Raw genomic sequence first — 25,138 nt, 5'->3', positions numbered from 1 at the left:
GACACCTGCCTCCTGTATTATGTGTTAAAGACCACCTTATATGGGTTCGGACTTTGTTAAGCAGCAGGCTACATAGAGCGGCGCCCAGAGATGTCCCAGCACTTACTATTATTCCTGGGCGCCGCTCCGTTCGCCCGCTGTGCCCCATTACAGTCTCCTGCAGTCCTGCTCCATATGCTAATTACTATCGGAGCAATGGGGAGGAGACAGCAGCTTCTCTAGTGGGCGTTCCTTCTCCCTGCGCTGCGATTGGACAGCGCTACAGCCAGTGGAGAAGGAACGCCCACTAGAGAAGCTGCTGTCTCCTCCCCATTGCTCCGATAGTAATTAGCATATGGAGCAGGACTGCAGGAGACTGTAATGGGGCATAGGCACACAGCGGGCGAACAGAGCGGCGCCCAGGAATAATAGTAAGTGCTGGGACATCCCTGGGCGCTGCTCTGTGTAGTCTAATACTTAAAGTCAGGACCCAGGAAAAGTACTATCATTGGTGGCGCAGTGCGCCCTCCCCTCCTCTGCCCCTCTCTCCCCATTGGCAGCAGCAGCAACAGCACAGGGTGAGGGAGAGACTGCTTCCTTCTCCCCTGTGCTGCTGAGGGAACATGAGCGTGCTGAGAGCAGCTCTCTCATGTTCAGAGATACTAGACTGCGCAGCCCAGTATTGAAAAAATGGAAATCCCGGTACCGTATCGATACCGGGACAAAAGTATCGATTGGGTATCAAAATTTCGATACCCGCAACAACCCTAGGTAGAAGCCAATTTTCTTCCCGACTCCAATCAGAATAACTCCCTGGATCAATGACCCCTCTCTAGTAACTATAGCCTGTAATATTATTACCCTCCAGATATACCGTATTTTTTGCCCTATAAGACGCACCAGCCCATAAGACGCACCTAGGTTTTTGAGGAGGAAAATAAGAAAAAAAATATTTTGAACCAATAGGTGTGCTTTTGGTGGGTTTTGAACTAATTGTGGTCTGTGGATGGCACACTGTTATGGGGGATCTGTGGGTGACGCACTGTTATGGGGGATCTGTGGGTGACGCACTGTTATGGGGGATCTGTGGGTGACGCACTGTTATGGGGGATCTGTGGGTGACGCACTGTTATGGGGGATCTGTGGGTGACGCACTGTTAGGGGGGATCTGTGGGTGACGCACTGTTATGGGGGATCTGTGGGTGACGCACTGTTATGGGGGATCTGTGGGTGACGCACTGTTATGGGGGATCTGTGGGTGACGCACTGTTATGGGGGATCTGTGGGTGACGCACTGTTATGGGGGATCTGTGGGTGACGCACTGTTATGGGGGATCTGTGGGTGGCTCTTATTGGGGTCTCTGGATGGCACTGTTATGGGGATCTGTGTATGACACATATATAGCATCTTATGCTATGTGTCATCCACAGATCCCCTCCATAACAGTGTCCCTGTAGTAAATGACCCTCAATACAAGGGGTGGGGGTCGCATCTGCTTTTATAATGACAGCGGGGCCCGTGCAGTGACTGTATTCTACTACACGGGCCCCGCTCACTGTATAATCGTATCTGTATTCTGTAATAGTTAATTGTGTATATAATGTAATCGCATAATCAGCGCTACTTACAACTACAAGTGCTCGGTAGGTAGCAGAGAGGAGGGAGGAGGTAGGCCGGGAGGACGGGCGCTGGCAGCGTGAGTCACTACGTCATGCGCCCACGCCGCCTGCTTCATTCATAAAGTGGGCGGCGCAGGCGCGTGACGTAGTGAGTGACGCGCCGCCTGCCCGTCCTGCCTCCTCCCTCCTTTCTGCTACCTACCGAGCGCTTGTAGTTGTAAGTAGCGCTGATTATGCGATTACATTATATACACAATTAAATATTACAGAATACAGATACGATTATACAGTGAGCGGGGCCCGTGTAGTAGAATACAGTCACTGCACGGGCCCTGCTGTCATTATAAATGCAGATGCCGGCCCCCAGACCCTCCTCCCTCACAGCTGATACACCCGCCGCGCGGCATCGCGGTGGGTGTATTATTGAAAATATGGCAAAATCAGCAGCATTCGCCCCATAAGACGCACTGCTATTTTTCCCCCACTTTTGGGGGGAAAAAGTGAGTCTTATAGGGCGAAAAATACGGTACATCCAGGCCCCCTTTATTTTTGTCATTTATTGCTCCCTTTACAGTTCTATTTATCCACATTGTTTTTTTCTTGTTCCTCACCCTTTTATTCCCATAAGGTATCCACAATTTAGAGTTTAGGGTGCTTTAAAAAATATCCAATTTTGTGGCTGTATTTTTATTTTTGAGGACATTGTCCCAGTTAGTTAGGCCAATGGCCTCTCTTAGCTAGTTAAATTTTCCTTTTTTGAAGTTTGGTATTTTTGTGCCTTCCTGAAAAAACACTCTTTTGAATGACAATTGGAAGGTTATTACTTTATGGTCACTATTTCCCAGGTGTCCCCCAACCTGCACATCTGTTGTTCTGTCAGGTCTATCGGTTAGTACTAAGTCCAGTATGGCCGTCCCTCTAGTCCGGTCCTGAACCAGTTGGGAAATTGTCTTTGGTTATTGACAAGAACCTGTTTCCTTTACGGCGGGTTCAGACCTGAGCGTACTGAACGTACGTTCTGTACGCGCGATTGTACGGGCGTTTACAATCGCTTGTCGGACAGAAGCGAACGCCCATTGTCGCGTGTTCCCGGAAGTCTATGTACGGGAACGCGGGACACTACGCCCCAAAGAAGCTCCTGAACTTCTTGGGGCGTCTGGCGTTTTACAGAGCGACCGTACGCGCTGTAAAACGCCCAGGTGAGAACCATGCCGATAGGGAGGCATTGGTTTCTCCTTGTTGAGCGTTTTACAGCGCGTAGGAACGCGCTGTAAAACGCTCAGGTCTGAACCAGCTGTTATGAGATATACAAGTTTCAGTTTCCCAGTCTATATCTGCAAAGTTGAAGTCCCCCATAATAACGACCTCATGATATGCCGCCTCGTCTATCTCGTTTAGAAGTAGATTTTCTGTGGAGTCTGGTATATTAGGTGGTTTATAATAAACTCCTATTAGTATTTTATTATTGTTTTTGCCTCCATGTATTTCTACCCACAGAGACCCCACATGTCCATGTCCCTCACTTATATCTTCCCAGAGTGTGGGCTTTAGACAAGACTTTACATAAAGGCAGACCCCTCCCCCTCTCCGGTTTTTACAATCTTTTCTAAGGCTGTAACCCTGTACATCACTAATTCCAATTCACCAGTTTTATTAGTCGGTTTTTACCCTACACCTTTCCTTCTGAACTCTTCTAGTCCCTCCCTCCATTCCTCCCCCAGTCCCATTACCTCGCCCCAGGTCTCTATCTGCACTATCTTCTCCTCCTATAATGTAATTACCCTCCCCAGTCCCTAGTTTAAATACTCCTCCAACCTTCTAGCCATCTTCTCCCCAAAACAGCTGCCCCTTCCCCATTGAGCGGCAGCCCATCCCTATGACAGAGCCTGTAGCCAACAGAAGAGTTGGCCCAGTTCTACAGGAACCCAAACCCCTCCTTCCTACACCAGTCCTTGAGCAACTTGTTAACCTCCCTAATCTCCTGCTGCCTTTCTTGAATGGCTCGTGGTACAGGTAGTATTTCAGAAAACATCACCTTTGTGGTCCTTGCCCTTGAGCTTGTGCCCTAAATCCCTGAAATAATTTTTAAGGGCACTCCACCTACCTCTAACTTTGTCATCGGTTCCAACATGGACCATGACCGCTGAATCTTCTCCAGCCCCTCCCAGTACTCTATCAAACCGATCTGCGATGTGTCGAACTCGAGCGCCAGGAAGACAACACACCGTTTGACAATCCCGGTCTTTGTGACAGATTGCCCTATCTGTACCCCTAATAATTGAGTCTCCCACTACCAGCACCTGTCTGGCCTGCCCTGCTCTCCTGGTCCCCTACTTGCTTGACCTGACATTCCCCTGTAACGTGACGTTTTCAGAGAACACCCTCTTTCTCAAGCATGTTCTGATTGGTGATTGTGTCTATTGTATGTAATTTTTGCTCTATGGAAGTAAAATGACATTGATCGAAGAGTTCCCATGCATTTAAGAGAAAGTGGTGTACGATTGTGATTAAGAGAGATCCTGCTTATTGCATGGATGAAGTAGTAGTGTGCAGCCCCTCTAGCAATAAATACTGTATATGTTGGGAACCCCCCTTACCAGAACAGAGCTGACCACGTGTGTGTACTCATTCTTCATTCAACTCTATGGGAGCTATGGAAGCAGTCTGTCGACTTCTTTAGAAGATATGGAATCAGCCAGAGCATACGTGTTTGAGGACTCGTATTAACTACGGTAACTTTAAGGTAACAGGTCATTCACTTTATGCTGCATTCACTGAAGGCAGCAAAATGTAGTGACAGGCATGCTCATTTCAGTGGTCTGTCACTTATCAGCTATTGTAAAGTGGTTACTGAGAACTTACTGTATAATGCTGACTGCATGTGTCTGAGAAGAGTCGGGTGCATCCAGAGAAGTGTCTGGCTTATTCATAAGATCCTGTGCCCCCTTTGTCCTACTTGCAGCATTTACATAGAAGCTCCTAAATAAGCCGGACTCTTCTCTGGTTGCACCTGACTCTTCTCCAGTTCAGGTTGCCAGCATTACACAATAAGTTCCCAGAAACCACATTAACAGATTAGTGACAGACCGTTAAATCATCTCTCACCTCCTTATGCTGCCATCAATGTGGGCAGGGTAAAGTGGATAACATATTCCCTTTAAAGAATTTTTGAGATGTGGACCATACCGTTCTGTATAGCCATTAGACACTGTAGACACTTTCACACAGACATTGTGTAGACAATGTTAATATTCATGGACTTGTATTTCAGGATAAAGAGATTGCAATCTTGGGGCAGAAGATCGATAAATTACAAACACAGAGGAAAGGTGAGACATCAGTTTATTAATGTCTGTGAACGGAGTGACTGATGAGATTACTGACGAGTCTTCTGATTATAGAACATCCAGAAGGAGAGGAGCAAGTTCACGAGCTTGAGAAAAAATGTCAGGAACTGCAAAAGCAAGTAAATGACATGGAGGTATGTCTATCAATGCTCTACTCTAGCTTACTGGGTCAGCATTGTTTAATGCATGGAATGTGTGATTCAATAGACATCAACCAGAAAATGCCAAGTTAATTTACATAACTAACAAAATCCTCTGTACATGTTAATTATTTCCCGTTATTTACATAGTACCGGAACATTCCACATCATTATTCACAAGTTATAATAACTCACATTTATCTGGAGCACTCAGTCAAATGTACCCTCCATCCCTATAGCTCTTGCTGCAACAGCTGAGATCAGAGCTATCTCTGGTCCTAGCTGGTTAACCCTTTAGCTATGTAACTGCAGCATCTAAGTGGTTTACAGATGGAGTAGTCTCCCTTTTTACCCTACTGGTCCCCCCCGCAACGTGATTGCAGGGGCTGTATGGTGGTCATGGCAACCAGAGACCTAAGAATGGTCTCTGGATTTGCCATGTATGGAAACCTATTAGGCCCTGTATTATACAGGCAGATAAAATACACTGCAACACAAAAGTATTGTAATGTATTTTACCAGTGATAAGAGTGTTGAAAGTTTAAGTCCCAAATATGTTAAAATAAAAATAAAAAATTCAAGTAAAAAATGGCCCCATACCCATAATTATTTTAAAGTGATTTATGTAATAAAGTTTTAAAATGCTATGTAAATTTGATATCAACCCAAAGAATAAAATGTTGCACTTATTTTGCACAGTTGACAAATTGGATAAAAAAAAGTTATGGCTTTAAAAAAATTGTTTCAGCAAGATCCATGTTCCACAATCCAAATGGAACTTCTTCGCTTCTGAGTCTGCCTTGTCCCTATACAAAGCTTTGCGACCATGTATGGGGCATTTCCATACTCTGGAGAAATTGTGTAAGAGTTTGTGGCATCCTTATTTTAAGTTGAATCCTTGTGAAATGTGGAAATTTGGGGCTAATGCAACGTACTATTAGAAAAAAATTTAATTTTTAATTTTCATAGTACAATGTTAATAATGATGATGAAACACGTGTGGGGGCAAAACCATCACTACACTCCTTGGGGGTGTACTTTCCAAAATAGCATCATTTCATGAGGGGTTTTCACTGTACTGGTATCTCAGGGGCGTTGCAGATGTGACAGCACCAAAACTGTTCCAGCAAAAGCTTCACAAAACATCCTAAATCCAAATGGCACTTTTTCCCTTCTGAGCCGTTAACTCTTGTGAAAATAAAAACATTTAAACTAACACTACTTATTGTTGGAAACATAGGGGGTGTCACGGCGGACAGGATACAAGATAAACAGGACCTAACAAACAAGTGTCTAGGCAAGAAGCTGGGGAATGGGGTCACCTCCTGACAAATCCCTACCAGCTCTCCCTAGACTGCTATGCCCACATTCAGACCCTGAAGGTAGGAATGAATGTCTCCTCGTGCCTGGGCTGAAGATTCCCTAGAATCCCTAAGATGGTGAAAGGGGGAAAGAGGCAGCCTGCTTCCTCAGACCAGGAGGGGGCAGGCGTCTCTCTAACAGCCCAGACAGACAACCACAATAAAACAAAACCAACTTATCTTTTGCTGAGCAGGAACAGCCAATCCTTCCTTCCTTCCTCTAAACCAGACAGAAGCTATAACCCGCCCAGGACACTGGGAGTGGGCATAATTCAAACTCTTACCAATAACCCCACCCAGTGCACCTGAAGGGAGGCGGATACAGCTCCACTCCAAAACAATAACAAAAGTCTACACATGTGCTGCTAACCTAGCAGACCTCCGCACATGACCCGAGCAGGGCATGACAGGGGGTCATTTATTAGGATGGGATTTTAGACGCTGGTCTTAATAACCCCTATAGCTGGCGCTGGATCCACCAGTTGTGAAGAGGCACTGAACGCTACATCCAGCGCCTGTCTAAATGTAAGCCAGCCTTCTTGCTGGCTTACATTTAGACCATTTTCTATGCCTAAAACAGATGTAGAAAATAATAAATGGGACGGGCCTGCCCACTTTTTTAGATTTGGAGTAAGTGGGGAAAAGTTGCAGATTGCGGCACAAATAACCGTTAACACGTTGCCGACCTAGGACGAGAATGCTCGTCCTAACTGGCTAATACTTAATGCACTAGGACGAGCATTCTCGTCCTAGGGTTAACCGGCTGCCCCATACGCGCTGCCGCAATCGGCAGCAGGGGCCCGGCTGATACTGACAGCCGGGCCCCTGCTGCATACGCTAGGATCGGTGAAAACACATATGCCGGCGCATTCACCCCCTGTATGCCACAGTCACGCTGACCGCGGCATACAGGGGGTTTGCGGGAGCTTGTACATCCCCATCGGGTCCCCGTGCTGCGGTGACGGGGACCCGATGGTTGCTATGGCAGGCATCGGTACTGCCAGCTACGGAAGCCCAGGAGATCCAGCCCCAGGGCTAGGTCTCCTAGGCAACTGTTAGCATCTTACAGTGTAAGACACTGACAGTTCAATATAGCACAATACAAATGTATTGTGCTGTATTGAAACAGGGATCGGACCCTGAAATATGGAAGTCCCATAGTGGGACAAAAAATAAAGTGAAAAAAAGAAGTAAAAAAAAAAATAACATTTTACAAAAAAATTTAAAGTTTCAAGTGAAAAAAAACCCCGCCCTTTTCCCAAAATAAAGTTAATTATTATTATTTTTTAAATAGGGAAAAAAAGAAAAGTAGACATGTTAGGTATCGCCGCGTCCATATCATCCGACTCTATAAAAATATTACATGACCTAATCCCTCAGGTGAACACTGTAAAAATAAAAAAGAAAGTAAAAACTGTGCTAGAAAAAAAATTATATATATATTTTTTTGTCACCTTACATCACTAAAAGTGCAGCGATCAAAAAGGCATATGCCCCCCAAAATAGTACCGAGCAGCTGAGCATCCTTCACTCGCTGCGCGTGCGCCGAATACTAAATGGAACGGCACAGGCCCGGGATTATGAGGGCGATGCGGAGAAGAAAGACGTTAACCAAGTGGACGTGGGCGTGCCAAAAGGAGACTAGACGGAGCCTCTAGGTGCTGCAGCAACGCCCTCATAGCACCTAGAGACTTCATTAGCATATTATAAAAGTCTGTTTTTTAAGAGAACGGCAGCAGGCAGGGAGTTAACATACATATTGTTATGTAGTGCTGACATTAGCACATCGCTAATGACAGTCAGCTACATAACGTTATTTCTCATGACAGAAACCCTTTAAGGTGTTAAGCAAAGCAAAACCAAGGTAAAAACAAGTGTTGACAATTTCTTGCAGTGCAGTACAAGAATAGCTTTGTCACTTTACTTGAGGCCTAACAGAAATGAGTGATCTATGTAGGGTCACTGTTAAAGGGGTGGTCAATGTTAAAGGGGCGGGCACTGTGGAGGTCCCCGGTAAAGGGGCGGGTACTGTGGAGGTCACTGTTAAAGCGGCGGTCACTGTTACAGGGGTGGGCAATGTGGAGTTCACTGTTAAAGGGGCAGAAACTGTGGAGGTCACTGTTAAAGGGGCGGGCACTGTGGAGGTCTCTGTTAAATGAGCGGGCACTGTGGAGGTCTCTGTTAAATGAGCGGGCACTGTGGAGGTCTCTGTTAAATCGGCGGGCACTGTGGAGGTCCCCGGTAAAGGGGCGGGTACTGTGGAGGTCACTGTTAAAGCGGCGGTCACTGTTACAGGGGTGGGCAATGTGGAGGTCACTGTGGAGTTCACTGTTAAAGGGGCAGAAACTGTGGAGGTCACTGTTAAAGGCGCGGGCACTGTGGAGGTCTCTGTTAAATGAGCGGGCACTGTGGAGGTCTCTGTTAAATGAGCGGGCACTGTGGAGGTCTCTGTTAAATGGGCGGGCACTGTGGAAGTCACTGTTAAAGGGGCGGCCACTATGAAGGTCACTGTTAAAGGGGTGGTCAATGTTAAAAGGGCAGGCACTGTGGAGGTCACTGTTAACCTCTTAGGGACACAGGTACGCCCTGATGTCCGAGTCCTTATGTATTTCCGATCAGCGGCGGGCGGTGATCGGAACAGAGTGCCTGCTGAAGTTATTCAGCAGGCACCCTGTGACAATGCCGAGGGGGGTCCTGTGACCCCCCCCCCCCGTATCTCCGATCGCTGCAAACCGCAGGTCAATTTAGACCTGCGGTTTGCAGCGTTTACGGGTCATTCCGGCGATTGTGGAAGCCATTGGGTCCCCGTGCTGCTGTAATGGGGACCCGATGGCATGAAAGGCAGCACGATGCCTTCCTTGGGCATCGGGGCTGCTTTCCGGTGAAGAGCCTGTGAGATCCAGCCCCCTGGATCTTACAGGCAGGAAGCTGTATGAGTAATACACATTGTATTACTCATACAGCCAATGCATTCCAATACAGAAGTATTGGAATGCATTGTAAAGGGGATTAGACCCCCAAAAGTTGAAGTCCCAAAGTGGGACAAAAAAGTAAGAGAAAAAAAATTTGAAAAATGTAAGTTTTCCCCCCAAAAAATTTTGTTTCACGTAAAAAAAACAAAACTAAAACGTCATTTTCCCCAAATAAAGTAAAAAAAAATTGGTAAAAAAAGAAAAGTAGACATTTTTGGTATCGCCGCGTCCGTATCGACCGGCTCTATAAACATATCACATGACCTAACCCCTCAGATGAACACCGTAAAAAATAAAAAATAAAAACTGTTAAATAAACCATTTCTCAGACTATGGAGACACTAAAACATGATTATTTTTTTTTTGTTTCAAAAATTAAATCATTGTGTAAATCTTACATACATATACAAAAGCAGACATATTAGGTATCGCCGCGTCCGTAATAACCTGCTCTATAAAAATATCACATGACCTAACCCCTCAGGTGAATACCGTTAATTTTTTTTTATAAAAACCATGTAAAATAAGCCATTTTTTGTCACCTTACATCACAAAAAGTGTAATGGCAAGCGATCAAAAGGGGGGGGGGGGGGGAGGGAAGGCAGGACTATACTGCCAGGGGGCCCAAGGTATTACCTAGAGATGCTTTAAGATACATGAGGTGTACTGAAAGGGTTTAACTAATTCCCCAATCTCTACCGGACTAAAGTGCGCGGTTGTCTGTCTGTTCTTTATGCGCGACCAAACGACTGGAGCGATCTTCACCAAATTTGGCACACAGGTACATCAGGTGTCTAGGACGTACTGTTCCTTAGAAATGACCTGCATTAGCCAATACAAGCCTGCAAGTCTTTCTCTTCAAATCCCAACTGCCATACACACAGTTTGACTCCAGGTTTCCATAACAACCCAGCCATTTTTCTTCACTGCTGTAGGTCAGCTTTAGGCTAGGGCTACAGGACGACAATAAGTCGCACGACACATAGGGCACAACTACACTGCTACATGCATCCATCTTGGATGGATTTTTTGCGACTGATGTGTCGAAGTCGCAGCATGTCACATGTCGCAGTGCAACACGTCGTCGTGTAGCCCTAGCATTAAAGGGGCGGCCACTGTGGAGGTCACTGTTAAAGGGGTGGGCACTGTGGAGGTCACTGTTAAAGGGGCGGGCGCTGTGGAGATCACTGTTAAGGGGGAAATGGCCACTATTATGAGGCAACTGCTGTGGAGGTCACTGTTAAGGCAGCAGGGTACTGTGAGGTCACTGTTTAGGCAGCGGGGTACTGTGGAGGTCACTGTTTAGGGGGCAGGCCCCTGAGGAGGTCACTGTCAAGGGAGTAGGGTGCTGTGAAACTAACTGTTAAAGGGGCAGGCTGCTGTAAAGGTTAAAGGGATGGGTTGCTGTGGAGGTCCCATTTTAAAGTGGTGGGGCACTGTGGGGGGGTCAATGTTAAGGGGCGGGGTGCTGTAGAGGTCACTGTTATGGGGGATGCTGTCGATATCTTTTAACGACACACAGAAACATTAAATGAAATAGAAATATACCTGTTCGAAGCCGGGTCCTTCTGCAAGTGTGTGTATGTGTGTATGTGTGTATGTGTATGTGTGTGTATATATATATATATATATATATATATATATATATATATATATATATAAAATTAGCAGCTTTGCATAGGTATATTTAATCTATTTTATTTAATGTTTGTGTGTCGTTAAAAGGTATCAACAGTATCCACTAACAGTGACCTCTACAGTACCCCGCCCCTTTAACAGTAACCTTCACTGCGGCCGCCCTTTTATTAGTGACCTCCACAGTACCCTGTCTTGTTAACAGTGATTTCCACAATAACCCGCCCCCTTAACAGTGACCTCCACAGAGCTCCATCCTCTTAAAATGTGACCTCCACAACACGCCACCCCCTTAACAGTGACCTCTACAGCACCCCGCCCCTTAACACTGACCTCCATAGCGAACCGTCCCCTTAACTGTGACCTCCATCATTCCCTACCCCCTTAACAGAGACCTTCACAGTGCCCTCCCCCTTTAGGCTCCATTCACACGTCCGTGGTGTGTTGTGGACCCGCAAATTGCGGATCCGCAACACGCCCGCCCGGCAGCTGCGGACAAGAATAGGACACGTTCTATCTTTTGCGGAGCTGCGGACCCGAAGATCGGGGCTGCGCTCCGCAAATGCGGATGCGGACAGCACACTGTGTGCTGTCCGCATCCATTCCGTCCCCATAGAAAATGAATGGGTCCGCACTAGTCCTGCAAAATTGCGGAACGGATGCGGACCCATTTGCGGACGTGTGAATGGAGCCTTACAGTGACCTCTACAGCAGCCCGCCCCTTTTTATTAGTGAGCTCCACAGTACCCCATCTCCTTAAGGCCTCATGCACACGACCGTTGTGTGCATCCATGGGCGTTGTTACGGTTTCCGTGATTTTATGCGGACCCATTGACTTTCAATGGGTCCGTTGAAAACTCGGAAAATGCACCGTTGTTCATCCGCGGCCGTGATCCGCGTTTCCTGTCCGTCAAAAAAATATGACCTGTCCGTCAAAAAACACGGATGCACGCAAGATTGGCATCCGCGTCCGTAGGCTACTTTCACACAGACGGATCCGCAGATCCGTCTGCATAAAAGCTTTTTCAGAGCTGAGTTTTCACTTCGTGAAAACTCAGATCCGACAGTATATTCTAGAACAGAGGCGTTCCCATAGTGATGGGGACGCTTCAAGTTAGAATATACTACGAACTGTGTACATGACTGCCCCCTGCTGCCTGGCAGCACCCGATCTCTTACAGGGGGCTGTGATCCGCACAATTAACCCCTCAGTTCGCGGATCACAGCCCCCTGTAAGAGATCGGGTGCTGCCAGGCAGGAGGGGACACCCCCCCTCCCTCCCCAGTTTTAAATTCATTGGTGGCCAGTGGGCCTCCCCTCCCTCCCCTGTATTACTGTACATTCATTGGTGGCCAGTGGGCCCCCCCTCCCTCCCCTGTATTACTGTACATTCATTGGTGGCCAGTGGGCCCCCCCTCCCTCCCCTGTATTACTGTACATTCATTGGTGGCCAGTGGGCCCCCCCTCCCCTGTATTACTGTACATTCATTGATGGCCAGTGCGGCCCCCCTCCCTCCCCCTCCTAATTAAAATTCCCCCCCCCCCATCATTGGTGGCAGCGGAGAGTTCCGATCGGAGTCCCAGTTTAATTGCTGGGGCTCCGATCGGTAACCATGGCAACCAGGACGCTACTGCAGTCCTGGTTGCCATGGTTACTTAGCAAGTTTTAGAAGCATTATACTTACCTGCGAGCTGCGATGTCTGTGACCGGCCAGGCGCTCCTCCTACTGGTAAGTGACAGGTCTCTGCTATAAGCAATGCACCGCACAGACCTTTCACTTACCAGTAGGAGGAGCGCCCGGCCGGTCACAGACATCGCAGCTCGCAGGTAAGTATAATGCTTCTAAAAATTGCTAAGTAACCATGGCAACCAGGACTGCAGTAGCGTCCTGGTTGCCATGGTTACCGATCGGAGTCCCAGCGATTAAACTGGGACTCCGATCGGAACTCTCCGCTGCCACCAATGATGGGGGGGGGGGGGGGGAATTTTAATTAGGAGGGGGAGGGAGGGGGGGCCCACTGGCCACCAATGAATTTAAAACTGGGGAGGTAGGGGGGTGTGCCCCCTCCTGCCTGGCAGCACCTGATCTCTTACAGGGGGCTATGATACGCACAATTAACCCCTCAGGTCCGGCACCTGAGGGGTTAATTGTGCGGATCACAGCCCCCTGTAAGAGATCGGGTGCTGCCAGGCAGCAGGGGGCAGTCATGTACACAGTTCGTAGGATATTCTAACTTGAAGCGTCCACATCACTATGGGAACGCCTCTGTGTTAGAATATACTGTCGGATCTGAGTTTCACGATCTAACTCAAATCCGATGGTATATTCTAACATAGAGGCGTTCCCATGGTGATGGGGACGCTTCAAGTTAAAATATACCATCGTATTGGAGAGAACTCCGATCCGATGGTATAATAGGGACTCCTGACTTTACGTTGAAAGTCAATGGGGGACGGATCCATTTGCAATTGCACCATATTGTGTCAACGTCAAACGGATCCGTCCCCATTGACTTGCATTGTAAGTCAGGACGGATCGGTTTGGCTCTGCACGGCCAGGCGGACACCAAAACGGTCACGGATCACGAAACGGAAATCCGTTTTGCGGACCGCAAAAAAAAAAACGTGTGCATGAGGCCTAACAGTGTTTTCCACAACACCCCATCCCCTTAACAGTGGCCTCCGACCCTTAACACTGACCTCCATAGCGGACCGCCCACTTAACTGTGGCCTCCACAGCAGCCTGCCACTAGAGCCAGAGGTCCGGTTTTAGGCCGGACAGTCCAGCTTTCAGACTCCCTGTCCTCCATCCGGCGCAGGGCCTGGAAGGACACAGGGATGACAGAAGTTGATTTTTACCTTCATTTTTGAGTGGGAAGGTGTGTGGCCTAACATGGTCTGGGCGTGGCTTAGTGAGACCTGGGGGCAGGGTTTTTAAGTCTGTCTTTTGCGGGTGGCCTGAATGGCCACACTACCTGCCCCCTTAACTGTGACCTCCACAGCACTGTGCTCCCTTAACAGTGTCATGCACAGTGCCCTGCCCCTTTAAAGCTGACCTCCAGCAGTGCAGAAAAATTTAAATCTGGTGTAAAACTGTGTGTATGTGGAGACTAAGGGCCTGCAAGCTTCTATTGGCTGATAAGGGTCATGTGACCAGGCTTCTATTGGCTAATGCATTTTTTGGGGAATATCTCAGGAACGGTACGTCCTAGAGATCGGAGACCCGGTCTAAAATCTTCCCGGACACCTGATTTACCTGTGTGACAAATTTTGTGATTGTAAATGCGATGGTGTGGATTCCTATATATATATATATATATATATATATATCTCTCAACCTGTAGTCCTCTTCTCCTTACTAAGCTTACTGTAAATGTTCAGAAACCTCACCAAAGAATCTCTCTAGTGTAATAGAGTAATACTTGATTGAGAAGAGGGTTTGGGACATGTTTCTGCCTGCATGTGAGACTCATGCTGTGAGAGAGAAGGGGGATCAGCAGGTGAGAGACAGCTCTGGTCTCCAGCTCCACACTAGGAACAACACCGTTATAGAGGGAAAATGAGCATTTACCATAATGATGGGGAAGGAAAAGACTTGAAATTTGACAAGTAAACTGGCCATACACATTAGACCCAATTTAGGTGGGACCTGCGATACACATAATATGTATGGGGCCTCTCTTCCAATGGTAGATGGATTTCAGTTGCCTACTAATCCTTTTGTGCCCTGGGAGATAAGTGACTACCACAGATGTGTGGCAGTGGTTTTCTCCCTTCTCCCGATACAACACATGTACGCTCAGCCCTGTATGGAGTGGTCAGGAGAGAATGACAGCTATGTAATGTGTATGTCCAGCCTTAGACCCATTTCTGGCTGCACTAAATCAAATTCATATTTACAGATGTATAAATGGTAATATGCGATTTGTTTTGTAATGGTTGGTATGATAGGGATAGGTCATCAATATTAAAAGCCTGGACAACCCATTTAACTTTAGTGAGGTCTGTAAAACATGTACACCAGCCGTGTCCTGCCCTCTATCGAACTGTCCTATCCTTGTCCGTAAAATGGACAAGAATAGGACATATTCAATTTTTTTGCGGGGCTGCGGAACGGACATATGGGTGTGGCCCTATTGAAGTGAATGGGTCTGCATCCGACCCTCCCAAAATACGGATCGTATACGCACCAAAAATACATGCATGAGCCCTTAGGGTTCATTCAGACGCACATAAGTGTTCTGTGCCCGCGCTGCAGACCATTAATTGCAGTCCGCAATGCATGGGCACCAGCTGTGTGCACTCAGTGGTGCGGATGCGGACTCATTGACTTGAATGAGTCCGCAATCCGCAAGATACGGCAAAAGATAAGACGTGTCCTATCTGTCGCGGTGTGGAGGTATGGAAGCGACTTATCCTTACTGTTTCCGTGTCTTGTGTAATACCACGGACCACGGAGTGCACACAACTGGTGCCCGTGCATTGCTGGCGACAATACGGGCACGGAGCCCTTACGGTCATTTGAATGGACCCTTAAAAGAGTTAATTTTTGTTGCTTTTTTTACACGCAGCAATTTCTTAGTGATTATGGACTTATTTGGGTCGGAGATGAAGGTTCATATGAAGATTCCAAGCAGGAGACCCTACACAGCAGTGCAGGTGATTTCAATATTCTGTTGCAACCTACAAAATCTTAATTTTAATATGTACAAACTGAAATGAAACAAATAATCGCCACAATAAACATGTTTTTTCTGTAAATATACAGGACACTCTTCCTACAGTTTCCAACCAGATTTTGATCTGGTCCTTGAGAATCTGCAGGACTTGAATGTGCTGGGAGGAGAAGGTGTATCACATGTAGAGTATAAAGAGGGGACAGCACGCCTGAGGCCTCCTGAGCCTTTACCACTTACTTTATATAAAAATGGAATCATCATGTTCCAGGGGCCTTTTCGTTCCTACCAAGAGCCATTAACACAGGTAGGAGAATGTGAGGCAAGAGGGGCAAAGCTGGGGATGAAGCCTCCTAACTTACATGATTTTTGTATTGCAGCAATGCCTGAGGGACATTATGGATGGATACTTTCCTTCAGAATTGCAGACACGCTTTCCTGATGGAGTTACTTTTCAGGTAACTGATTACAAAGGAGGTTATTTATCAAACTGGTGTCAAGTAGAACTGGCTTAGTTGCCCATATCAACCAATCAGATTCCTCCTTTAATTTTCCAAAGGAGTTGTCCAAAATGAAAGGTGGAATCTGGTTGCTTATGGGCATCTAAGCAAGTTCTACTTTACACCAGTTTGATAAATGATAAAAGTATTACTACATTTCTTGTGTAGATTTGCAGCAAATTAATTGTGTTAAAGCAGAGTTTCCTTTAAAAACTATCTCTGGTTGTGATAGAGGTCACCACTTACTGCATTGTACTTTATAATTCTATACATATACAATTTTTATTATACTGTACTTTTTGTTCATGCTGAGCTACATTATCACTTCTAATGGGGTTTATGGTGATTTGATTTAAGGGCAATCTATCACCAGCCGTCTCCCTTTCCAACTGTTTGCATGGACACATAGCTGTGGTTTATTTAGTAAAATAATTTTTTTTGTTTTGTTGATCGAGACTTGGTTCCCAAGTTATGATACGTTTTTTAAATTTGCAAATTTGGCCTTGGTGCAATTAGGGTGTCACCATTGCTCTTGTTGCACCCAAGCTCCTTTTTGTGACCAGGTCCTCACTGCTTTGACTGACAGGGCCAGACAGTGGCAAAGCAGCGAGGGGTCTGGCCACAAATGAGTGGAGCTTGGGTGTAACGATAACAAGCAGAGACTCGCGGTTAATGACCACAACTGGCAATAATGCAGATCACAGGCATCTAAAAGGTGAAAAACTGGAAGTTATCATTATGGGAGACTTTAATCTTCCTGATGTAAACTGGAAAACCAAAATAGCTAGTTCTGCCAGGAGTACAGATATTCTAAATTCCCTACTGGGATTATCTCTACAGCAAGTAGTTGAGGAGCCAACCCTGAAGGAGGCCATTTTAGATTTAGTATTCACAAATGGGAATTTGGTATCTGATATTACTGTAGGGGAAAGCTTGGGATCTAGTGAGTGTGGTTTACTATAAGTACAGTGACTGAGTCACACCACACAAAAACAAAAGTTTTAGATTTTAGAAAAACTGACTTTTCTGAAATTAGATTAGTGGTATACGAGTCCCTATCAGATTGGAACAGTTTCATTGGAGTCCAGGAGAAATGGGACTACTTAAAAGTGGCACTATTGAAGGCAACAGATAATTGCATTAGGCTTGTCAGTAAAAGCAAAAAAAAAGAAAAGACCACTGTGGTACTCAGCAGAAGTGGCCAAAATCATTTAAAACAAAAAGATAGCATTTAGTAATTATAAAAAAAAAACACGAGGATGACAGGCAAATGTATAAGATTAGGCAGAACGAGGCCAAACAAGTTATAAGAGCATCCAAAGCACAGGCAGAAGAGAAATTAGCTCAGTCAGTGAAAAAGGCGATAAGACATTCTTCAGATACATAAATGAAAAAAGGAAACTAAAACTAGGAATTAACAAATTAAAAACAAAAGAAGGAGGGTATATGGAGGAAGATAAAGAACTAGCTGACTGCCTCAATGAATACTTCTGTTCAGTTTCTACAAAGGAAAATGAAGGAAAAGGACCTCAGTTAGGAAAGAAGACTAATGAATCTTTTGATGCATGTGTCTTTACAGAGGAAGAGGTTCTAAGTCAGCTGTCTAAAATGAATACAAATAAGTCACAGGGGCCTGATGGGATACACCTAAAGCTATTAAAAGAGCTTAGCGGTGAACTAGCAAAACCATTAACAGATTTATTTAACCAATCACTGGTAACAGGAGTCGTCCCAGAAGATTGGAAATTAGCAAATGTTGTGCCCATTCACAAGAAAGGTAGTAGGGAGGAATCAGGCAACTATAGGCCAGTAAGCCTGACCTCAATAGTGGGGAAATTAATGGAAACCATACTTAAGGAGAGGATTGTGGAACATCTAAAATCCCATGGATTGAAAGATGAAAAACAGCATGGGTTTACTTCAGGGAGATCATGGTAAACTAATCTTATTGATTTTGTTGATTGGGTGACTAAAATAATAGATGGTCGAGGTGCAGTAGACATCGCTTATCTAGACTTTAGTAAAGCTTTTGATACTGTCCCACATAGAAGGGTAATCAATAAATTAGAGTCTTTGGGCTTGGACTCCCATATTGTTGAATGGATTAGGCAGTGACTGAGGGACAGACAACAGAGGGTTGTAGTCAATGGAGTATATTCAGACCATGGTCTTGTTACCAGTGGGGTACCTCAGGGATCTGTTCTGGGACCCATATTGTTTAATATCTTTATCAGCAAAATTGCAGAAGGCCTCGATGGTAAGGTGTGTCTTTTTGCTGATGACACAAAGATTTGTAACAGGGTTGGTGTTCCTTGAGGGATACACCAAATGGAAAAGGATTTAGGAAAACTAGAGGAATGGTCAAACATCTGGCAACTAAAATTTAATGTTGATAAGTGCAAGATAATGCACCTGGGGTGTAGAAACCCCAAGAGCAGAATATAAAATCGGTGATACAGTCCTAACCTCAGTATCTGAGGAAAGAGATTTAGGGGTCATTATTTCAGAAGACTTAAAGGTAGGCAGACAATGTCATAGAGCAGCAGGAGATGCTAGCAGAATGCTTGGGTTTATAGGGAGAGGAATTACCAGTAGAAAGAGGGAGGTGCTCATGCCGCTCTACAGAGCACTAGTGAGACCTCATTTGGAGTATTGTGCTCAGTACTGGAGACCATATCTCCAGAAGGATATTGATACTTTGGAGAGAGTTCAGAGAAGAGCTACTAAACTAGTACATGGATTGCAGGATAAGACTTACCAGGAAAGATTAAAGGACCTTAACATGTATAGCTTGGAAGAAAGACGAGACAGATAGAAACTTTTAAATACATAAAGGGAATCAACAAGGTAAAAGAGGAGAGAATATTTAAAAGAAGAAAACTGCTACAAGAGGACATCGTTTTAAATTAGAGGGGCAAAGGTTTAAAAGTAATATCAGGAAGTATTACTTTACTGAGAGAGTAGTGGATGCATAGAATAGCCTTCCTGCAGAAGTGGTAGCTGCAAATACAGTGGAGGAGTTTAAGCATGCATGGGATAGGCATAAGGCCATCCTTCATATAAGATAGGGCCAAGGGCTATTCATAGTATTTAGTATATGGGGCAGACTAGATGGGCCAAATGGTTCTTATCTGCCGACACATTCTATGTTTCTATGTTCTTACTGGCATCCTGTGCGGCCAATGAGGATGCTGGAAATTGATTTCAGTATGGTGGGTCTCTCGCCCCCCCTTTCTGTAGAACAAAAAAATACATAAATAACAAAAAATATAAACATCATGGGCATTATCCTGTCCGAAAATGCCCGTACTATTAAAATATAAAACAATTTTCCAATATGGCAAATAGCGTAACGGAAAAAAAGGGTCAAAATGGCTGGTTTGCAAATTTTTTCATTGCTTCTCTTACCCAAAAAAAGTAATAAAATATCAAACACACTCCAAAATGGTATCAATAAAAACTGCACATCATCCCGCAAAAACACAGCTCAGTAGATATAACTATAGAGAGTTATAGAGGTCAGAATATGGTGATGTAAAAAACTTAATTTTTTTCTAAGTTTACATTTATTTTTACACTATTTAGACATAAAAAACCTTTACATATGTGGTATCATTGTAATCGTACTGACCCAGAGAATGAAGGGCATGGGTCAATTTTGCCGCAAAGGGAACGCCGTAGGGACAAAACATGTAAAACAGTGGAGGAATTAAGTTTTCTCAATTCCCACTACATTGTATGCTATATTAAATGGTGGCATTAGAAAGTACAACTTGTCCCACCAAAAAATAAGCGCTATAGCTTTGTGAATGGAAAAATAAAAAAGTTATGGCTCAAGGAAAGTAGGGAAGAAAAATAAAAACGAAAAAACCTCCGGTATCCTAAGGGTTAAGCATTTTCTAGAATCTAGCAATATTTAAATTTTATTTATCATTCAAAAATTCAATTCACACCTTAGACAGCTGTAGATGTGTATTAGATGTAGTGCAGCCAGAAATGTTATGAGTAACATATTTAGTATTTTAGGTCTTTTTCCTTTCCTCTACTGATTGTTGTATATATTCATTTTCTCTTTCTCTTTCTCTCGTAAAAGCTGTGCTTTGAATTTTTGAAAATAGCGCAAAATAATAATAAATATATGCAAGTGCAGTGTGGTTGGACCTATTTCAGTTAAAGTATGCCTGGGGGATGCCTGCAACTTTTTGCAACTTGGGGGGGAAAAAAAATTGCGCCTACAGGTGAAACTCGAAAAATTAGAATATTGTGCAAAGTTCATTTATTTCAGTAATGCACCTTAAAAGGTGAAACTAACATATGAGATAGACTCATTACATGCAAAGCGAGATATTTCAAGCCTTTATTTGTTATAATTAGGATGATTATGGCTTAAAGCTTATGAAAACCCCAAAGTCACAATCTCAGGTACCCTTTGCTCAGGGGGTATGGATTAATTAGCTGACTAGAGTGTGACACTTTGAGCCTAGAATATTGAACCTTTTCACAAAATTCTAATTTTAAGCTGCATTAATGCAATTCCTTTTAAGTTGCATTACTGAAATAAATGGACTTTTGCAAGATATTCTAATTTTTCGAGTTTCACCTGTATAAATGTGTCATAAAAGTGATCTAATCTGAAATTCTGACCAAATTTCTGCTCCAAATCTGTAGGTGACGCTAGAAGGCGCAGTGCTCAAAAAGCCACAAAATCTTTTTGCAAGTGCAGCAAAAAATCGTAACTGCTCTACTTGCGCCTTATTTGAAGCCAGAATTCTAGTGTGCAGGGCTTGGTAGCGGCCATTGCATCTGAATGGTTAGTCAGACAAAGGGGCCTGGTTAAAGGGAACCTGTCATCAACTTTGTGCTGCCCATACTAACGGCAGCATAAAGTAGAGACAGGTGAGCTGATTTCAGCGGTCGGTCATTTATAAGTTAAAAGTAAACAGTTGCCGAGAACCAACATCACAATCATTGCAGACCGGGCCTGGAAAAGAGTCATGGCCACCTGAGAAAAGTCAAGGTTATTCATAAATTCCTGCTCTCCTGCCCACCTGCTGATGACTGACAGTCTTCTACCTAGTTTTCTCCCTTTCTCTCTAGGAGAGAACTGCCAAAAGCAGGAGATTATGAATAACCATGACTCTTCTCTGCTAGATTTTACTCTTCTCAAGGCCCAGGCTGCAATTATTATGATGCTGGTTCTCGGCAACCACTTACTTTTAGCTGATGTGTGACACTGCTGAAATCAGCATTTCTGTCACTAATTTATGCTGCCTTCAGTGAGGGCATAAAGATCATTCCCAACAGCAAAATTGCAGGGTGCCTATCGGTTTTCAGCCTAGGGACTTGGGACTACAGCAGGTTTAACAGGAAGATGTCACAGGCTCAATAGACTGTAATTCTATATTATTGCAGTCTGTGGAGGTGACTGAATGAGGCTCAAGTTCCATAGGCGTAAAAAGAAAAAAAACAAAGAAGAACTGTTTAAAAAAATAAAATAAAAATCCAAAAGTATAAAAAATTAAAATCGCCACCTTTCCCAATTTTGAACATAAAAACATAAACAAAAAGATAATAATTGGTATCATCGCCTCCAATAATGTGTATTTCAGATCACCACCGCGCGGTGGGCGGTGATCGGAACAGAGTGCCTGTTGAAATCATTCAGCAGTCACTCTGTGAAAATGCCGAGGGGGTCCTGTGACCCCCCCCCCCCCTCCCGTATCAGCGATCGCAGCAAACCGCAGGTCAATTCAGACCTGCGGTTTGCTGCGTTTCCGGTCATTCGGGTCTCCGGTGTTATTTTATTTTTTTTCAATTTTTTTAGGCTATTTTTTTTTTGTTTGGTTTAGGGTGGGTTAGGGTAGTGAATGTGAACACACGTCCCCCCACACACACACGCACACTAAATAAAGTTTTACAGACACGCACACACTCCCCTATGGCCCGTCAGACGTTCTCGGCCGTGGAGGCATACGCCCTGCTTGCCTCCGACTCAGAGAGCCCCAGTGAGGACGAGAATGACCCCACTTTCCTCTTGTTATCCGCGTCCTCCTCATCATCTGGTGATGATAATGAGCCCCCAAGGTGGCAGAGCAAGTGGACCCCCATGCCAGGGACCCTGTGGCCCACACTAGTATGAGCCGCCCTGGGGCTCGTACAAGTTTTCCTGCCCACCAGATAAGTCCACCTGAGCCCCCTACCGGTGAACTTGTCTGGTGTACCCCAGAGGATTTTGAGCCTGTGATTCCTGACTTGGTTGGCAACCAGGAATCCAGATTCCCACAGTGAGCTTCACTGAATGACTTTTTTTAGGTTTTTTTTCAGTGACCACTTTGTGAATCTGATGGTGGAGCAAACAAACTTGTTCGCCCAACAGTTCATTGCTCAAACCCGGGCTCCTTTTTGGCTAGGTCCGGTAACTTGACTCTGGTCAGTGCAGCTGAGATGAGCATGTTTTGGGGCCTCGTGCTGCACATGGTCCTAGTCAAAAAAAACAGTGTCAGGCAGTACTGGAGTGGGGAGGTCCTCTACCAGACCCCACTCTACTGTATGGCCATGACAGGTTCCCGTTTTGAGGCCATTCGGAAATGCCTGCATTATGCAGATAATGCAGCATGTCCCCCCCGAGGTGATCCTGCCTATGACCGCCTGTACAAAATCAGGCCGGTCATCGATCACTTCAGGGCCAAATTTTTGGAGGCCTATGTACCTGGAAGGGAGGTCGCTGTTGACGAGTCTCTCTTTGCTTTCAAGGGAAGACTCATTTTCCGCCAGTAGGTTCCCTCTAAGCGGGCGAGGTATGGCGTGAAGCTGTAAAACTTTGTGAGAGTACCTCAGGGTACACTTGCAAGTTTTGCGTGTACGAGGGGCGAGAGGCTTCAACGTATTCAACCCTCAGAATATCCCCCCACTCTGGGTGTTAGCGGGAAACTTGTGTGGGACCTTATGCACCAACTGCTAGATAAGGGTTACCACCTTGAAGACCTAACTAAAAGCATGAAAAATATGTCCAAAGCAACTTATCCCCTCTCCAATATCCAAACTAAATCTCTTATTGAATGCACGACCACCATTGCCCCGTTAATTCTAAGAATTATAAATGACTCCTTTCTCAGTGGTAACGTCCCTGAGACTCTCAAGTTAGGAATCATAACTCCCCTCCTCAAGAAACCAGGAGCAGACATAAATATGATGGCCAATTTCAGACCGATTACCAACATCCACCTAATAGCTAAAATCATGGAGATAGCAGTGGCAAGCCAACTCCAGCTGCACGTAGAACAGCATCGACTTCTAGATGAACATCAGTCGGGCTTCAGGCCAACACACAGCACGGAATCAGCCCTGGTCAGCCTTTGGGATGAAGCCCTAGGGGTCGCTGACGAGGGAGGGGGGACCTGGCTGGTTCTCCTAGACAGGTCGGTAGCCTTCGACACTATCAGCCATTCCATCCTCCTAAATAGATTAAAAGCTGACATTGGAGTAGATAACCACGGACTTGCCTGGTTTGACTCTTTCCTGAAAAACAGAGCTCAGAGAGTCAAACTGGGCTCATTCTTTTCCCCAGTCGAGAAGGTGGAGTGGAGAGTCCCTCAGGGATCTCCCCTCTCGCCATTACTCTTCAACATTTATGTCCGACCTCTGCTCGCCATTCTGAAGGAGTATAACATCAGCTATGAGTCTTATGCGGACGATACACAGATCCTTTTGAGAGTATCGAAATCCGCTGATGACTATAAACTCATGCAAGAAGGACTAAATAAGGCCAGGAACTGGCTAGCACATAACCACCTCAAACTCAACCCGACCAAGACTGAGCTTATTGCACTACATAAAACACCTGAGGCTGCCGCCCCGTCTATCTTTGGGGAAAACGTTGCCATCGCCACACAAGGAAAGAGTCTGGGGATAATTTTGGATCAAGAAATGAGCCTCCGTCCCCAGATTAAAGAAGTAATACGGAAAGCAAACTTCGCCCTATTCCTTCTAAAAAAAAGCCCTACCGTTTCTCCCCAACACATGCAGACAGGTCGTGGTGGGAGCGCTAGTCAACTCTCACCTGGACTATGGCAATGCAATGTATGCGGGGCTACCAGAGAAAGATCTGAGAGCTTTGCAACTCTGTCAAAACAGAGCCATCCGGCTCATCAAGAAACTAGACTGGACAGACTCTGTTACAAAAGCACGCAGGGAACTCCACTGGCTCCCAGTGAAAGAGAGAGTGCAGTTTAAGCTGTGCTGCTTAACACACAAAGCCCTCCACAAAACAGGCCCCATCTATCTGCAAAAAAAGATAACACGTTACCATCCTCCTAGAGAACTGAGATCCACCTCAGCCTCCCTTTTGTCGGTGCCAAGAACCCGCCTCAAGACAAGGGGGGACAGACGTTTCTCAGCATTAGCCCCCAAGATCTGGAACTCCCTCCCAGAACATATCAGAACAACATCAGATTACCTGGAATTTAGGAAGCTGGTTAAGACCTGGCTATTTGTGTAGGATGACGTAGGGGCTCACAAATATAGCCGTCCACAAGCGCTTCGATCGGATTGAGTTCCTCTAGAGCGCTATACAAGGACTATACAAGGACAACATAACCTGTACGTGGATAACTTTTATACTAGTATCCCCTTGTTCCAGTCCCTCGCCGCCAGATCCACGTCCGCTTGTGGGACTGTGCGGAAAAATCAACGCGGCCTCCCTACCCACCCCCTCTAGGTATCTATGCCCAGGGGTGAGACCCGTGCCCTTACCAGTGGAAACTTGTTGCTGGTCAGATATAAGGACAAGAGGGATGTCTTTGTACTGTCCACAATTCACGGTAACGGCATCACCCCTGTCCCTGTGCAAGGTACCGCGGCAATGGTCCTCAAGCCTGATTGTATCGTTGACTACAATCGGTATATGGG

The 25,138-nt window shown here is 45.4% G+C and overlaps 1 protein-coding gene across 2 annotated transcripts in view; it reads left to right on the top strand.

The window, feature by feature from the left end:
- UBXN11 (UBX domain protein 11) overlaps window positions 1-25,138 on the top strand; it is a 58,775-nt gene that overhangs the window by 6,211 nt on the left and 27,426 nt on the right. For both annotated transcript variants that reach the window (XM_040421895.1, XM_040421894.1), the window contains 5 exons: window positions 4,871-4,928; window positions 5,001-5,080; window positions 15,627-15,714; window positions 15,824-16,038; window positions 16,112-16,189. In XM_040421895.1, the coding sequence (XP_040277829.1) occupies window positions 4,871-4,928; window positions 5,001-5,080; window positions 15,627-15,714; window positions 15,824-16,038; window positions 16,112-16,189 (519 nt within the window). The remainder of the gene's footprint in view (window positions 1-4,870; window positions 4,929-5,000; window positions 5,081-15,626; window positions 15,715-15,823; window positions 16,039-16,111; window positions 16,190-25,138) is intronic.

Source organism: Bufo bufo, chromosome 3 (genome assembly GCF_905171765.1).
Source record: "Bufo bufo chromosome 3, aBufBuf1.1, whole genome shotgun sequence".
NCBI lineage: Eukaryota > Metazoa > Chordata > Amphibia > Anura > Bufonidae > Bufo > Bufo bufo.
Note: the sequence above shows the minus strand (reverse complement) of the source record. Positions and strands in the feature narration are given on the sequence as shown.